General features: G+C 52.4%; 1 protein-coding gene and 1 pseudogene across 8 annotated transcripts in view; one reads left to right on the forward strand and one right to left on the reverse strand.

Annotated features, from left to right (window-relative positions):
* The window catches only part of KCNN3 (potassium calcium-activated channel subfamily N member 3), an 82823-nt gene extending 79440 nt beyond the window's left edge, over nucleotides 1-3383 (reverse strand). For all 8 annotated transcript variants that reach the window (XM_061606094.1, XM_061606092.1, XM_061606097.1 and 5 more), the window contains exon 1: nucleotides 2366-3383. In XM_061606094.1, coding sequence (XP_061462078.1) covers nucleotides 2366-3142 — 777 coding nt within the window. In that variant the 5' untranslated portion in view covers nucleotides 3143-3383. The remainder of the gene's footprint in view (nucleotides 1-2365) is intronic.
* LOC133375286 (5S ribosomal RNA) lies at nucleotides 162-277 on the forward strand (annotated as a pseudogene).
* Nucleotides 3384-14978: the final 11595 nt, after the last annotated feature.

Genomic DNA, 14978 nt, shown 5'->3' on the forward strand with positions numbered 1-14978 from the left:
TCTTTACCCCCCAGCGTATGCCAGGTACTCATTTTACCGACCACGGATGGATGGAAGGCTGAGTGGACCTCGACCCCTTTTACCGGAGATTCAACTTCCTCCTTCCGTTGGAATCGAACTCCGGCCGTGAGCAGAGCTACCCTACTACCCTGACCCTACTACCCTACTATACTACCCTGACCAAGCCTTATCTCGTCTGATCTCAGAAGCTAAGCAGGGTCAGGCCTGGTTAGTCCTTGGATGGGAGACCGCCTGGGAATACCGGGTGCTGTAGGGTTAGAGGGAGGCAAAGGTAAACCACCTCTGAATACCTCGACTAGAAGGCATATAACAACGACCCACTGAAATTAATGGACCCAAGTTAGTCATAGCCATTGATTTCAATGGGTCTGCTCCAAGTAGAACTAGCATTAGAGTATTCAAAGTGGTGGCTCCATGTCAAGTAGGGCAGAGGAATCCGCTCCAGGTTTGAGTCCAAACTTTCTAGAAGCTATCCAAGGTGCTGAACCCCGATAGGTTTCAGCTCCTTGAAAGTCTGGTCTCAAAATCAGCCATTCATTAACAGGTCTCCTCTAAGTCCCGCCCTCCTAAATACAAGCACCAAAGGAGCCAGGTGGATCTCCCAGAGGAGAGAGGGGCTGCCACATGCACTGTAACCACTGAACCACACTGACCCTTGAAACAGTCATGATTCTTCCCCCAAAGGATCCTGGGAAGTGTAGTTTGCGAAGGGTGCTGAGAGTTGTTAGGAGACCCCTCTTCTCCACAGAGCTGACAAACCCTCTTTCCTGGGTCCCCCAAATAGGCTCTTCTGATCCCATAAACTGAGGTGCCAGGTGAGAGGGCCCCCAGAATAAAGGTTTGAGAAGAAGGGTTACTTCAGCCTCCCAGCCCCAACAAAAGCATTGAATCTCTGCATAAACCTGACAGAGACAGAGGCTGCCCACCACTGGGAACAGGAGACTGGGCCAGACAGGCCTTTGGCCTGATCCAGCTGGACTCTTCTTATGTTCTGGAGGTGGGGGAGAGGGAGAGGGAGAGGGAGAGGAAGAGAGAGAGGAAGAGAGAGAGGAAGAGAGAGAGAGAGGAGCCTGACTCAAGCTGCTCGATACCACATTCAAACTCTCGGCCCATCTCACCTCCAACGTGGATTGAACCTCAGGCCTTCTGCAGGCAAGGCAGGCGTTCTGCCACTGAGTGCGAACCTCTGGGCATTCCAGATTCTTGGGGAGAGCGGTGAACCCGGCAGCATCACAGCCCAGAAAAGGGGGTACCTTCTGTCTGGAACGAGGAAGCCCCCCTGCCAATCATCTCCACCCCCTTGTCTCTCTCTCTCTCTCTCTCACACACACACAGTTGAAATCATAAGACTGCAGCCTCAAAGTCACACACACCCCAGAAAATCAACAGCAGAGCACCTCTCTACAAAATCTTAATTGTGGCAAGAAGGGGGGCAGGGAGGATAATCTTCTTTAAGATTGTAAATGAGGGGGGAGTGAGAGCTCTCAAGGCACAGCCTGTTCCCCCCTTTTTGACTGTCCTAGGATATAACTGCAAGCTTTAAATGCCAGGTTCTGCCCCTCCCTCCTTGAAAGGGGTCTCCCATGGAGAGAGCAGCAGGGTGCATGTGCGAAAATGGGGGGGGCAGAAGGGGATACTGTGAACAGAAGCCTACTGACCACCTTTTCTGCCATCATCTTTCCATCATCTTCTAATGGAGCTGGGAATCCTAACCCCTATTTACCAGGAAGAAAACCCTGCTGAATTCAATGGGACTGACTTCTGAGTAGACCCGGTTGGGATTCCGCTGTCGCAAAGGCAAAATGACCCCGCCCGTCTACCTTTCTGTCCACCCCCCCACACACATTTCCTGTTCCCTATGCCACCTGTGACTCCCCCTTCTTAGAGAATGGGGGGTGTACACCCAGGCTCCTTTCTGGGGGGGAGGGGCGCAATTTGGGTTGAGAGAAGCCTCTTCCCTCCCCCCCATCACATTCCTTTCCTCCCCCCACCCACCCAGCAAAAAAAAAAAAAAAACCCAGGGGAAAAGGCAGCCAAACTTCAACTGGCGCTCACGTTACCATGGGGAACACACACTTATGCGCGCAACTTCAGTTGCAGCTGGGAGGGGGGAGCCGTTTAAGCCCCCCTCCACCTCACGATGACCCCCCCAAAAGGCTGCGAGACACCTCCCTCGTTTAAAGACATCGTTCCCCTTCTAACCTCCCCCCCCTTCCTTAAATCCACACCTCGCCATTTCGAAATCGCCTTCTTGGTTTGGAGAGGCCGCTGCGCGCTTTTTGGAGAGGTCAGCGCGCCCCGTTGGGGGATCGCCTTCCAGCCTCCCCTCGGGGGCGGCGCCTACCTTGGAGTACAAGCCCCACGAGAGCTCCGTCTCGATGACCATCACCACGATGCCGAACATGCCGAAGATGAGGGCGTAATCGCTGAGCCTTTTCCGCTTCTCGAAGAGGGCGCGCCGGTGGCCCAGGCGGTAGCCGATGTTTTGGTTCTTGCGCTTGGGAGCTTTGGCGAAAGGCGGGCCCCCGGCGGGCGGGTGCTTGTGAGCCGCGGCCACGGCTCCCGAGAGCCCGACGGCCGTGTTGGGGTGGGGATGGAGCAAGCCTTGCGGCGAGTGGTTGTCCTCCCGGGAGATGACGATCTCGGGCGGGTGAGCCCCGGCGCCTAAAAGTTGGAGCGGCTGCGCCTCGGCGGCGTCGGCGTCGAGGAGGTTCCGACGGGAGGCGCTGAGCCGGCTGAGCGGCTTCATGACGCCGCCGCTGTACTTGCACGAGCTCATGGCGATCTCGGTGAAGGGATTGCTGTCCCGCCGGTGCGCCAAGGGGCTGGCCTGCCGGTGCTTGCCGCCGGTCCCCGCGCCTCCGCTGGAGCTAGGCGAGTGCCCCGGGGCCGCCCAGTGCTCGCCGCTCACATTGGGCTGGCTGCCTTGGCGGGAAGAAGGGCGGAGGGCGGCCACCGGGGGAGGAGCCCGCAGGGGACCCGCCGCCGCCGCCGGAGCCAAACTGGGGGGCGCGGCAGCGGCCGGGCGCGGCTCGTCCCCCGAGGGCGGGCAAGGGCAGCGCGCCTCTTCGGCGTCCAGATCGCCCACGCCGGAGTCGTGGAAGGGCCCCGACGGCTCCATCGTCCGGTCCTGCCTTGCCCCTGCCCCGGCTCAGCGCGCTGCCTCCCCCAGGGCAGGGGCATCCAAGCGGCCCCCTCGGATGCCCAGTCTGCCTGCCGGGACGGGGTGGCGGCGAGGAGGAGGAGGAAAAGAAAAATGCGGCGGCGGCGGCGGCGGCTACAGCCGAGCCGCGAGCGGAGCTTGAATGGGCAGCTCGCAAGCGCTACCTCGCGCGCGCGCCGCCGGCCAAGCCCACCGGCGCTCGGCGGCCGCTCATTGGCTGCCCGCGAGCCGCGGCCGGGCTGACATCACCCCTCCCTTCTCCGGCCGCCCCCTCCCCAAAGGCAGGGTTCCGCCACTGCGCCTGTGCGCGCCCGGCGGCACCACGGGAGTTGGAGTCCGCCACGCCTTTCCCTCGACCGGGCGCACAGAGGGGCGAGGCGGAGGAAAGGGCAGCCAGGTTCCCCGCCCCCCCAGGGCAGAATCATAATACCCCCACCCCTTAGCCCGAAGTCTGATCAGCTAAGTGAGGCTAGCCAGCAGTCCGACGACAGGTTTGCAATCAGCAGCGGCAGGTGGAGAAATCAACAGGTGAAGCTTTCCCAGCTGCCAACCGCTGCAGACCGCGGGGGGATGGGGCCCATTGGGACTGGTGGGGCGGAAAACAGGGAGCCCAACAAGAAGTGGAGCCAGCGGCAATGAGAGGCGGAGCCAACTAATTTCGGGTTTGCCCCCATCCTCCTGCTCCTCCTTGTTGAGTTCTACAAGGGGCAACACTAAGGAGGAGGCAGCTGACATCCAGGGCCTGCCCCTGGACTGGCTGTTGTAAATAAGAAGGCAGACGGGTGGAGTTAGGGAATTGAACTTGGCGGGCAGTGCCCCATCTGCTCCAAGGACCAGCCTCCACTGGTTGCAAACCTGACTGGGGGGACTTTACCAGTTGATTTTCTTCCACCCTTGTGTCTGTCTGCCTTAGCTTTCTGTAGCTATCTAATATGACTAACCCGCCTGTTTAACCCATCTCTTTATCTACCTAACCTGTCTATCCAAATCTAAACCAAATCTAGCCCTCTTGAGAACACCTTGAAGGACGGTGTAAAACAGCCAGGGGTGTAGTTATCCAGGATCTTGGGGGAGTCTTAGGCCCCTTACTTTTTTGGTAGCAGGGTCCCAATACCTCCAGCATCAGAGCCAATGAGCATAAAAGGGGAGTGTGTTGGCTACCGAGAAGAGTCTTCTAACATGCTTCCTAGTCCTTTCCTGCTGATTGGAGCCAATCAGAGTGAAAGGAGGTGCGCCATCTGCTGAGAAGACTCTTCTGAATAGCACTCTCCCCTTTCATGCTGATTGGCTCCTAGGGATGTCTGTTGCTGTGGGAGAAGGCATTAACAAGGATCTGATTCTCAACCTGGCAGCAATAAAAGGGGGGAGGGGGGAAAGAGTCCTTCATTGTATTGCCTTCACCTGGCTGCAGCGCATAGGTGAACTATGGCTGTTGCTCCCACAGGAAGCAGCAATAGCCACCACCTTGGACGGCTTGAAAAGAGGATGAGACAGATTCAGGGAGGGTAAGCCTATCTGTGGCTACTAGCCACGCTGGGTACGTTCTTGTGTGCCTCTGGATAGCAGTCACTAGGAATCACAAGCAAGGATAGTTGCTCTGGACTAGACGAGCCGTTGGCCTGATCCAGCGGCCAGAGCTCTTCGGATGTTCTTATGAGCAGTCAAGGGTTAACTTTAGTCTGAGCCAGGCTTCAACTCTGGTGCACCTTGGACAGCTCCTTGAAAGGTCGGACTAAAAACCGGAGCGGATTCCATTGCCCCGCTGGCATGGAGCTACCAGCCACCGCTAGATATGGACCGCTGTAGACTTATGTCCTTTCTCTCCCGATTCCTAATGGGCGCCCAGGTCCTCTTTTCATCTTGTAGCTCAGCTTTGCAAAACATACTACACTTATGTGCATTTCCATGGTTTGCATTCACTCAACTGAAGAGCAGCTAAGCCAGGGCTAGGGAAACCCATAGCCCTCCAGAATGTTGTTGGACTACAACTCCCATCATCCCCTAGCCATTGGCCATGCCTGCTTGGGCCGATGGGAGTTGGAGTCCATATGCGGAGGGCCATGGCCTCCCTATCCCTGCTTTACATCTCTGTAAATGCATTTAGTATGTAATCCCCGATTGGTTGAGACACATGTCTATGACAGGGGTGGGGGACCTATGGCCCTCCAGGTGTAGCTGGACTCTAACTTCCATCATCCCCTAGCTATTGGCCATGCCTGCTGGGGCCAATGGAAGTTGGAGTCCATATGCAGAGGGCAATGGCCTCCCTATCCCTGCTTTACATCTCTGTAAGTGCATTTAATATGTGATCTAACTCCCATGATCCCCTGAACACTGGCCATGCAGGCTGGAGCTGATGGGAGTTGGGATGGCTAGAGATGGGTGAACACGTCCGTTTTGGTTTCTTATTTTTTCCTTCTTCAGTTCCGTTCATATTTCGACATCAGTTTGCGATATATATTTTTAAGTCCTTGTGAAAATTCATGAGCACTTTAGTGACAATTTCTCCTGACATGCACATTTTTGAATGCAGGTTTTGCCTAATAAATTTTTGCAAAGCTGTTTTCCCCAATATAATTGCTTTTGGTCCGTCATCTTCATTAATGGAGGCATTTTAATGCACGCTTTATACTAGTATATTCATTTCTGTGCCCATTACAGAATTCAGAGAAGTGCAGATTTTGAAGGACAGCTGTCTTTCGGTTCACATGTTGTTTCGGAAAGTGCGGGTTTGGTTTGCCTTTCATTGTGAACGGAATCGAATTTCTCCCCCCATCTCTAGTTCCCACACACACCCTTTTTGTAATTTTGCAAACTTTGGGGTTCCCACAAGCCTGCTGACATCTCCCTCTTGTTACGTGGAGAAAACTCTTGCGTAACAAGAGAGGCTAAACCATTGCGGTGGTGGGGAACAGGGGAATCCCCCCCCCAAGAGGAAAAGAGATTAGACAGGCTGGCCAGCTAGCCTACCAAAGAGTAAAACTGAGCAGGCCACCATCTGAGCATGCATTGAGCAGGGGGTTGGACTTGATGGCTTTATAGACCCCTTCCAACTCTACTATTCTGTGATTCTATGATCTATGCAGTTTGTTAAAACTGATCTCCCACTCGGTATGTGAGCATAGATAGGACACTCTGGCGTTCCTTGGCATTAGCCATCAAGAGGAGCATGATAATGCTCTTTCAGAAGCAGGAACTTGACAGTCGGCGCCATACGCTTTACACCTCTGTGCTTCCATCCCAGCTGCCCTAGTCTTGGGGGGGGGGCAGGGAGGGTTTATTACCACAAAATATTGCTTTTCATTTCACATCCCGTTAGACAATGCCATCAACCTCTAAGAGCGACCAGCCTCCCCTCTTCTCAGGGGCTCGGGATCCACGCATTTGCACTTTGCAGGAGATGCGGCCCGCCTTGAGAAAATCGGCATTGGACGTTCCCTGAAGCAACTGCAAGGGGCCGACTCGAAATGGCCATTTCAGAATGGCGCTCGTGGGAAAAATCGGCAGACCGATGCATCTCGGAATGGTGTTCAGAACACGTGGAAGACAAAAAGAATTGTAGAAAAGGCCTGCGACGCAGAGCAAATATGAACTCCACAACGAGAATCTGCTGTCTCAAGCGGGTGGCGTCAGGGGTCGGCATGGTCAGGCATCTGCTGAGGGGTTTGCACACCGACAGGGACCCACTTGCAAGTGCCTCCTGGTACTCTCCTTCACCAGTGCAACATAAGGAGATGCCTTGTGCTGAGTTTAACCATCTTGCTCAGTATTGTCAACACTGGCTGGCAGCATCTCTTCAGGGTTTCAGACAGGGAAACTTTCCCAGGCCTACCTGGAAATGCTGAGGATTGAACCTGGGACCTTTAGCATGCAAGGGAGCCACTCTACCAGGGAGTTATTACCTTTTCCCTATAATAAAGTAAGACTCCAGTCCTTATCGATCGAAATACAAAAACAGGAACATAGCTGTTTTCTACCACTGTCTAGCTTAGTTCTGCCTACACTGACAGGCAGTGTCTCTCCAGGACACTAGACTGATGAGCTTCCCAGTCCTATCTGGAGATCTCAAGGATTGAGGTGGGTTCTTCTGCGTGCAAAGCAGATGCTCTAGTACTGAATTATGGCTCGGGAACGAATCTCTTGAGCTCTCCTTTCTGATGCGGTGATTCTCTCTCAGATCCAGGCCCTGGATCTCACAGTCGTTCCAAGACTGCTCTCAGCTTTTTAGCCAGCGGTAGCAGCGTGTTACCACTGAGCCCTGCACCATGGTCTCACGTTCCTTCACACCCCAGATGAAGGCTCTGGGGACGGAGCCAAATGTCACTGTGCCCCCTCGGCCAGTTCTGTCTCTTCATTCATCTGCTGTGAGAGCCCAAATGTTTTCACAACCAGGAGGCAATCACCATAGAAGCCAGGAAATAATGGCAACCATTGCAATTTCGTGGGAAGCATTTTCGGCCTTTGTTCTGAACGCCAAGTCATCGTCTTCTTCTCTACTTTTTCTTCTTGCAGCTGATGTCCTTCCCTTTGGGAAATGAATCTCTTTCATCGACGGGCTTTGAAAAAGAGAAAAAGCCCAGTCTGCCAAATCCAAAGTTCCAGATGGGATTCCGAATAGAGCCAAAGGCAAAAAAAAAAGACCACGGGCAGACCAAGAGGATGCTGGGAGAATCACAGCTTTATAGATAGCTTGGCAGGCCTGCATACAGCTGATATAGCACAGTGGGGAGGAGAGCCTGGCTGGGAGTGTAGTCTGTGAGTTCCAATCCCCGCTCATGTCTCCTGGGCGTCAAGGGCCAGCTAAAGATCACCCCCACGGTGAGTGGCTCAGGGGTCACGTGCCCTGCCACCTGTGCAGCCGTGGGCAAGCTGCACAGTCCCAAGGATCCCAGTTGCCCCCCAGCTGGCAGTTGCGGACAAGGAAGGGGCTGGCGTGTGTAGCTGTGGCAAGCTGAGCAGGCCCTCGCCAGCTGGGGAGGACTAGCCTCAGAGGGAGGCAATGGAAAAACCCCTCTGAATACGCTTACCATGAACACCCTATTCGTAGGGTCACCATAAGTCGGGATCGACTTGAAGGCAGGCCATTTTTGGCAGGCCTGCAAGGGAGTCAGTGATGGAGTCAGTCTCCCTGGAGGCATTGGTCCCACTGTGTTCCTGGTACCTGTTCAGAGATTAACCAAACTGAGCCCAATCTGCACTATGCATTTTAAACCCTATGATACCACTTCAAGCTGTTTGGTAAGGGTCCTGAGAGTTCTTAGGAGACTCTTATTCCCCGCCCAGAGCTGCCATTCCCAGAGTTCCCTGGGAAGAGTAGTCATGTAGCAGCAAATCTCAATGTGCAGAATCCCTTCATGATAATCATAGCCACGCCACACCCTTCTTTTTCCTGCTGGGTTGAGAATGTGATCCTTGTTAAAACCTTCTCCCACAACAGCAGACATCCCTAAGAGCCATTAAGCATGAAGGGGGAGTGTTAGCTACTGAGAAGAGTCTTCTCAGTGGCCGACTCTCACTTCTTTCACTCTGATTGGCTCCAATCAGCAGGAAAGGACAAGGAAGCATGTTAGAAGACTTAGTGGCTAACACATTCCCCTTTCATGCTGATTGGCTCATAAGATGCTGGAGACATAGGGACACTGCTGGGACCCTGCTGCCCAAAAGGTAAGAGGTTTAAGACCCCCCAAGACCCTGGACGACTACACCCCTGGGGAAGAGGGACTGAATGTTTAACCACTCTGGGAACTGTAGCTTTGGGAGGGGAAGAGGGAGTCTCCGGACTGTTCCCAGGACCGAACCTGGGACCCTTTGCCTGCAGAGCCGATGCTCTACAGCTGAGCTGCGGTCCTTCCCCATTGACATGATTTGAGGTTAAAGGGGTCTGGCAAGTCAATGGATACAATAAGCAGTTAATAATACTGATCTACCTTACAGGGCTGTTGTGAGGGTGATAAAATAATGGGCATGGGGTGTCTTGAACGCTCTGAAAGTGCTGTATGCTAGGAAGCTGCCTTATACCGAGTCAGACCATTGGTCCATCTAGCTCAGCATTGTCTTCACTGACTGGCAGCAGCTCCCCAGGGTCTCAGGCAAGGAGTCTCTTCCCAGCCCTCCCATGAGATGCCGCTGGGGACTGAACCTGGGACCTTCTGCATGCAGGACAGCTGGTCTCCCACTGACCTATGGCCCTTCCACAAAGCACTCAAGCCGAGTATCCCTCTCTAACTCTTAACATGGTTTCAGCGAAGTCTGGTTCAGGGAGGCAAAAGGAAGCCATCCATGCCACACTATGGATGCACAAAGGCCGCCAGCAGTTTCCCTTCTCGACAGCTTTCACTAGGCGTCTTTCGCAAGGCGTCTGGGCAGGTCTTCCCGTTGTGGTCGCTGTGGACACCATGGCCGTCTGGCCACACTCGGCTGCTGGATCAGGCCAGCAGCCCATCGAGTCCAGCCTCCTGTCCTCACAGCGGCCAGCCAGATGCCCCGATGGGAACCCCGCAAGGAGGACTGGAGCGCAAGAGCAACTCTCTTATGGCAACTGGTATGCAGAAGCATCCTGCCTCCGACAGAGGAGGTAGAACAGAGCCACTGTGGCTAGTAGCCACGGATAGCCTGATCCTCCATATATTTATCTAATCTGGTTTTAAAGCCCTCCAAGTTGGTGGCCTCTGGTGGGAGCAAATGCCATTGTTGAACTATGTTATTAAAAACAACAACAACAATAAATCACACCTTTTCTGCATCTATAAGCATGAAGAAGCTTGCCGGGGGTGGTGGTGTCAGTCAGTCTGCCAGTGGTCTGAATGCATGATTTGAGGTTATGTTGAGGTGCAGCAGGGTGCTCTTTCCTTCAAGGTTTCCCATAGGCATCTGGTTGATCACTAAGAGAACAGGATGCTGAACTAATTCAAGGTTCTTGTATTAATTTACAAAGCCCTGAACAACTTAGGTCCAGGGCGCTTTAGGGACCACCTGAAGCCTTACATCCGAGCTCGATCACTGAGATCATCTGCAGGAGTGCCGTTGGTCGTCCCCCATGACTCATCTCACAACAACAAGCACTCGAGCCTTTCATGTCATGAGCTCAGTCCCGTGGAATGCTCTGCCGACAGAGGTTTGGCAGGCACCTTCTGTTCCGAATGTTAAATGCCTGCTGGATTTTTTTCCCCATGGCACCAGGCTTATGCAGGCAATCACAACATCTTTCTGTGATTGCTTAGTCAATTGATTTCTGATTTTAAATTTAGACATGGTTTTATTCTGTGCTTATATGGTGTGAACTGCTTTGATTATTTTTTTTTACTGAACAGCGGTATGCAAATATTTATATATATGAAAAATGGAAACGGACTACCTTCAAGTCGACTTATGGCGACCCTACGAATAGGGTTTTCATGGTAAGCGGTGTTCAGAGGGGGTTTACCACTGCCTTCCTCTGAGGCTGAGAGGCAGTGACTGGCCCAAGGTCACCCAGTGAGCTTCATGGCTGGGTGGGGATTTGAACCCTGGTCTCCCAGGTCGTAGTCCAAAACCTTAACCACCACACCACACTGGGTCTCCAGCTGTGGCCCAGTCCAAAAGTCAATTTGATGCTCACAGGTCTGCCAACAGGACAGTTGTATCCTATGCCAGCCCTACTCAGGGAAGGCCACTTTGAAATTAATGGACCTAAGACGATCATGTCCATTACATTCAGTGGGTCTACTAAATCCAGAGTGTCCCCCTAAGGATCCCTCCCGCTTTGAGAGAGAGAGGGAGAGGGAAATACCCTCAGAATCAGCGACTGTAAATTGGGAAGGTGATTTCCTAATATAGGAGTTGCAGAGAATCTGCCTCCCCACCCCCTTTCTGCGCTCCAAGGGGTTTACACACACACACACACACACACACACACACACACACACACACACACACACACACACACACACACACACACACACACACACACACACACACACACACACACACACACACACTGCTGTTCTTCCAAAGGTTGATGGTGGCAGGTTGCCATGGACACCACATCCAGGTAGCACTCTCGGCAACGTCTCCCTGAACCAGCAGAGCCTGGGACTCAAGGCGCTTGCAGTTACAAAAGCAGCAGGAAAAGACCCCTGATCAGAGCCCCACATTTGTTCGGCAAGGTTTGAAGTTCAAAGTGGTCAAGTTTTTTTTTAAAAAAATCCATCTGTAATACTCCTGGGATCTGCTGTTAGAAGGAGCACTAGTGTAAGCACTCTGGAGCCAAACAGCATAAAAATATTTAACTCATTAAATTAACAAAGCACTTAACACCACCGTGGCCAGTAAAATGAACAAAGGGGACCATTCGTGAAGACTTAAAAAAAAAACCCAGCCCACAACTGCTCAAATTGCTGCTGGTCATTTGGAAACAGCAGATTTCTGGAAAAAATGAATCAGTAATGGCAGTTAATTGCAGCTATTTAGGTGGCAGGGTTGGTCTTGAATCCAGTTAGCCCTACACAGAGCAGACCCATTAAAATTAATGGACATGACCTCACTTAAGCCCATTAATTTCAGGGGGTCTTCTCTAAGACTTAGTTGGCTACCACGTATTGGACTGCCTTCAAGTCGATCCCGACTTATGGCTACCCTATGAATAGGGTTTTCTTGGCAAGCAGTATTCAGAGGGGGTTTCCCATTGCCTTCCTCTGAGGCTAGTCTTCCCTCGCTGGCTAGGGCCTGCTCAGCTTGCCACAGCTGCACACGCCAGCCCCTTCCTTGTCCGCAACTGCCAGCTGGAGGCAACTGGGCTCCTTGGGACTCTGCAGCTTGCCCACGGCTGCACAGGTGGCAGGGCACATAACCCCTGAGCCACTCACTGTGGGGTGATCTTTAGCTGGCCCTTGACACCCTGGAGACACGAGCGGGGATTTGAACTCACACACTCTGCACTCCCAGCCAGGCTCTCCTCCTTGCTGTGGGCTTCTGACAGGCATCTGGTTGGCTATGGTGAGATCAGAATGTGGACTAGATGGGCCATGGGCCTGATCCAGCAGCCAGGCTCTTCTGGTGTTCTTACCTGGAGACAGACAAGCCGAGCAGAGACAGAAGGTTGCATCTGCCAAACTTTTCACTTCAAGTAGACCCATTGACATTAATGAACCTAAGTTAGTCATGTCCATTACCTCCAGTGTGTCTGCTCTGAGTAGGAGTTCCTTGGATGCAACCTAGAAACAAAACCTTCTTGTGTCCAAATGTATCGGTGCTGCAGTCATTTAAAATTATGTCTAATTATTATTTCTACTGCGAGCGCTGCTTTCCGAACAATTTTTTTCAAATTGTATTTTGGCAGCTATATTATTTATTATTCCATTATTAAATTTATATCCCCACCTTTTGTCTTCTAAATAGCTCAAGAGGGTTGTACACGGTTCTCCCTCCCTCTCCATTTTATCCTCACAACAACCCTGTCAGGTAGGTTAGGCGGAGAGATGGTGGCTGGCCCAAGGTCACCCAGTGAGCTTAATAGCCAAATGGAGGGGTGTGTGTGTTGAACCCTGATCTTCCAGGTCATAGTCCAACCCTCAAACCACTACGCCACCACTGGCTCTCAGGGTGTTGCCTTGTATTGGCACCAGCGGCTCCATGTCAGTGGGGCAGTGGAATCCGCTCCGGGTTTTAGCCTGAACTTTCAAGGAGCTGCTTCGGACGCTCCGTGAGCAAAAAAAATGTTAAAACAGAGCTGAGGAAACACCGGCGCTCCAGATTTTGTCGGAAGCCACCTCCCATCAGCCTCAGCCAGCAGTGAAGAATGCAGCATCTGGAAGGCCGCACGTCTCCCCTCCTAGGTCAGCCATTGCGCACATTATCCAGAGCTCCTTGAAAGAATATGGGGGAAATGACATTTATAAGCGGGGTAAAGATCCTAACACCGAGGAAGGAGTCGCTTCTTTTTCAGCTCTTTCTCTCTCTTCCCCCCCCCAACAGCAACACACAAAGGCAGTAATACCCCAGTTAAAAGAATCTTCTAGGAATGAAGCTCCTTTTATAAGGCTTTTTTTAAAAGATGAAACTGACCAGCTTTGATTTCCTATGGATAAATTTTCAAGCCTGTGCCTTTAAGGTGCAACTGACACGTGACCAGGACTGGTGGTGCACACACACACGTTCATGCTGATGGGCTCATACATGGGACCCCACTTCCAAAACAAGTAATAGGTCTACGACCCACTGCAAACCTGGATGACTACACCCTGCATCTAGCTCCATACTGTCCACACTGGCTGCCAAGGTTTCAGGCAGGGGATCTTTCCAGCCCTACCTGGAGATGCCATTGGGGATTGAACCAGGGTCCTTCTGCACATAAAGCAGGTGCTGTTACTGGGGAGAGACCTATCCTGTCCAGATTCTTATTTTGCATCTGACCCACCTGGCAGAGAGTGCCCCTTGCCGGCTCCTACACTAGCCTTCCCTTGCAGGCTGGATGCTTCCCTTTCGCTAGCACGCCCTGCCCTGTGCTCCAGGGAAACTGGGCATTGTAGACAAACAAATGCGAGCCGGAAACCGTAACCAATCCAAAGCTTTATTGTGAATACAACCATTCCCTTCCTCTCCAAAGGGAAGAGAGGAGATGGGCATTTGGTTCGGCAGCAAGTGGTGTTAGCAAAAGATTATGCAGCGGCAAGAGGCAGAACTGCCAGTCGGAGAGGGTGTGTGAGGAGGAAGGCTGGTGTGTCGAAGGAAGGAGGGCTAGCATCCCATCCCGTGCACATGGGCTGCATTTGCACATCACACTTAAAAAAATGGTTCACGGCAACATTATCAAGCCTCACCTCCTCTGGGGCTTACGTGATCCGTAGCCTCTTATGTAGGCAAGACAGTTTCGGATGCTTCTGCAAGCTTTTAAACTCGGCTTGCATCTGAACCCGGTCCCACGGTTTAACAATAACGACGTTCAGTTTCAAAAGAAGCCAAATGCAAACCACGGTTTCATGAGGCTGGCTTGCTGAAATTAACCCTTGCTGTTGTGAAACCAGGATCCCCAATACTGGACACAACAGCATGCCAAGTTTAAAGGAAAGGTGAAGCAACAGCTTCTAACATCCTCCACTCCTGGCTGTGAGGCTGGACAAGGAGTGTGTGATCCCAGGAGGAGGCTAGGCTCATTTACAGGGCGCTAAACCATGGTTGAGTGTAGCACACAAACGTGGCCAGAAAAAATACTAGGTGTCCTCTAGCTATAGGGCAAATCAGGTTGCAACAGCTGCAATCCTTCACTCTGGTCCTAATTTTGCTTCCAATGCCAGCCCACATGACTACCTTAACACCCCCCAAGCATTTAACTCGCAATTCTGTCTTCTTCAGCTGCTAAACCCTGTTCTGGAATGTCTCAGTTTAGAATCCATTTTGTTCAGGTCGCCAACTCCTTTCCTCATAGAGGCTCCTGCGTAATCCCAAGTTGCCAAATGTGTTCCTGACGCGAGTAGAAAAAGCTCTGTGCCTTTGCTGTCACAGGCTCAAATCCAACAGGCTCAACCACTCCCACCCTGGCCTGGTTACACCCCCACAGCTGTTGAACATCTATCCCCTGCTCTCTCTCTCCCCCCCTCGTCACAAAGCTATAAAAAAGGCACAGGAGCCTTTGTCAGGAAGGAAGTTGGCAACATTACATGCAAATTAAGGATCCGGCAAGGGTTTCTGGGAAGCCGAGCAAGCAGGAATAGGACAACACTTAAGAATAAGGCACAGCAAGTCTCCCACCCCTTTAAGGAAAAGAGTGGGTGGGTGGTTATTAACAGAAGAAGCTAAAGTAGTGCTTGAAAACATTCCT

Source organism: Rhineura floridana, chromosome 22 (genome assembly GCF_030035675.1).
Source record: "Rhineura floridana isolate rRhiFlo1 chromosome 22, rRhiFlo1.hap2, whole genome shotgun sequence".
In the NCBI taxonomy this organism is placed as follows: Eukaryota; Metazoa; Chordata; class Lepidosauria; order Squamata; family Rhineuridae; genus Rhineura; species Rhineura floridana.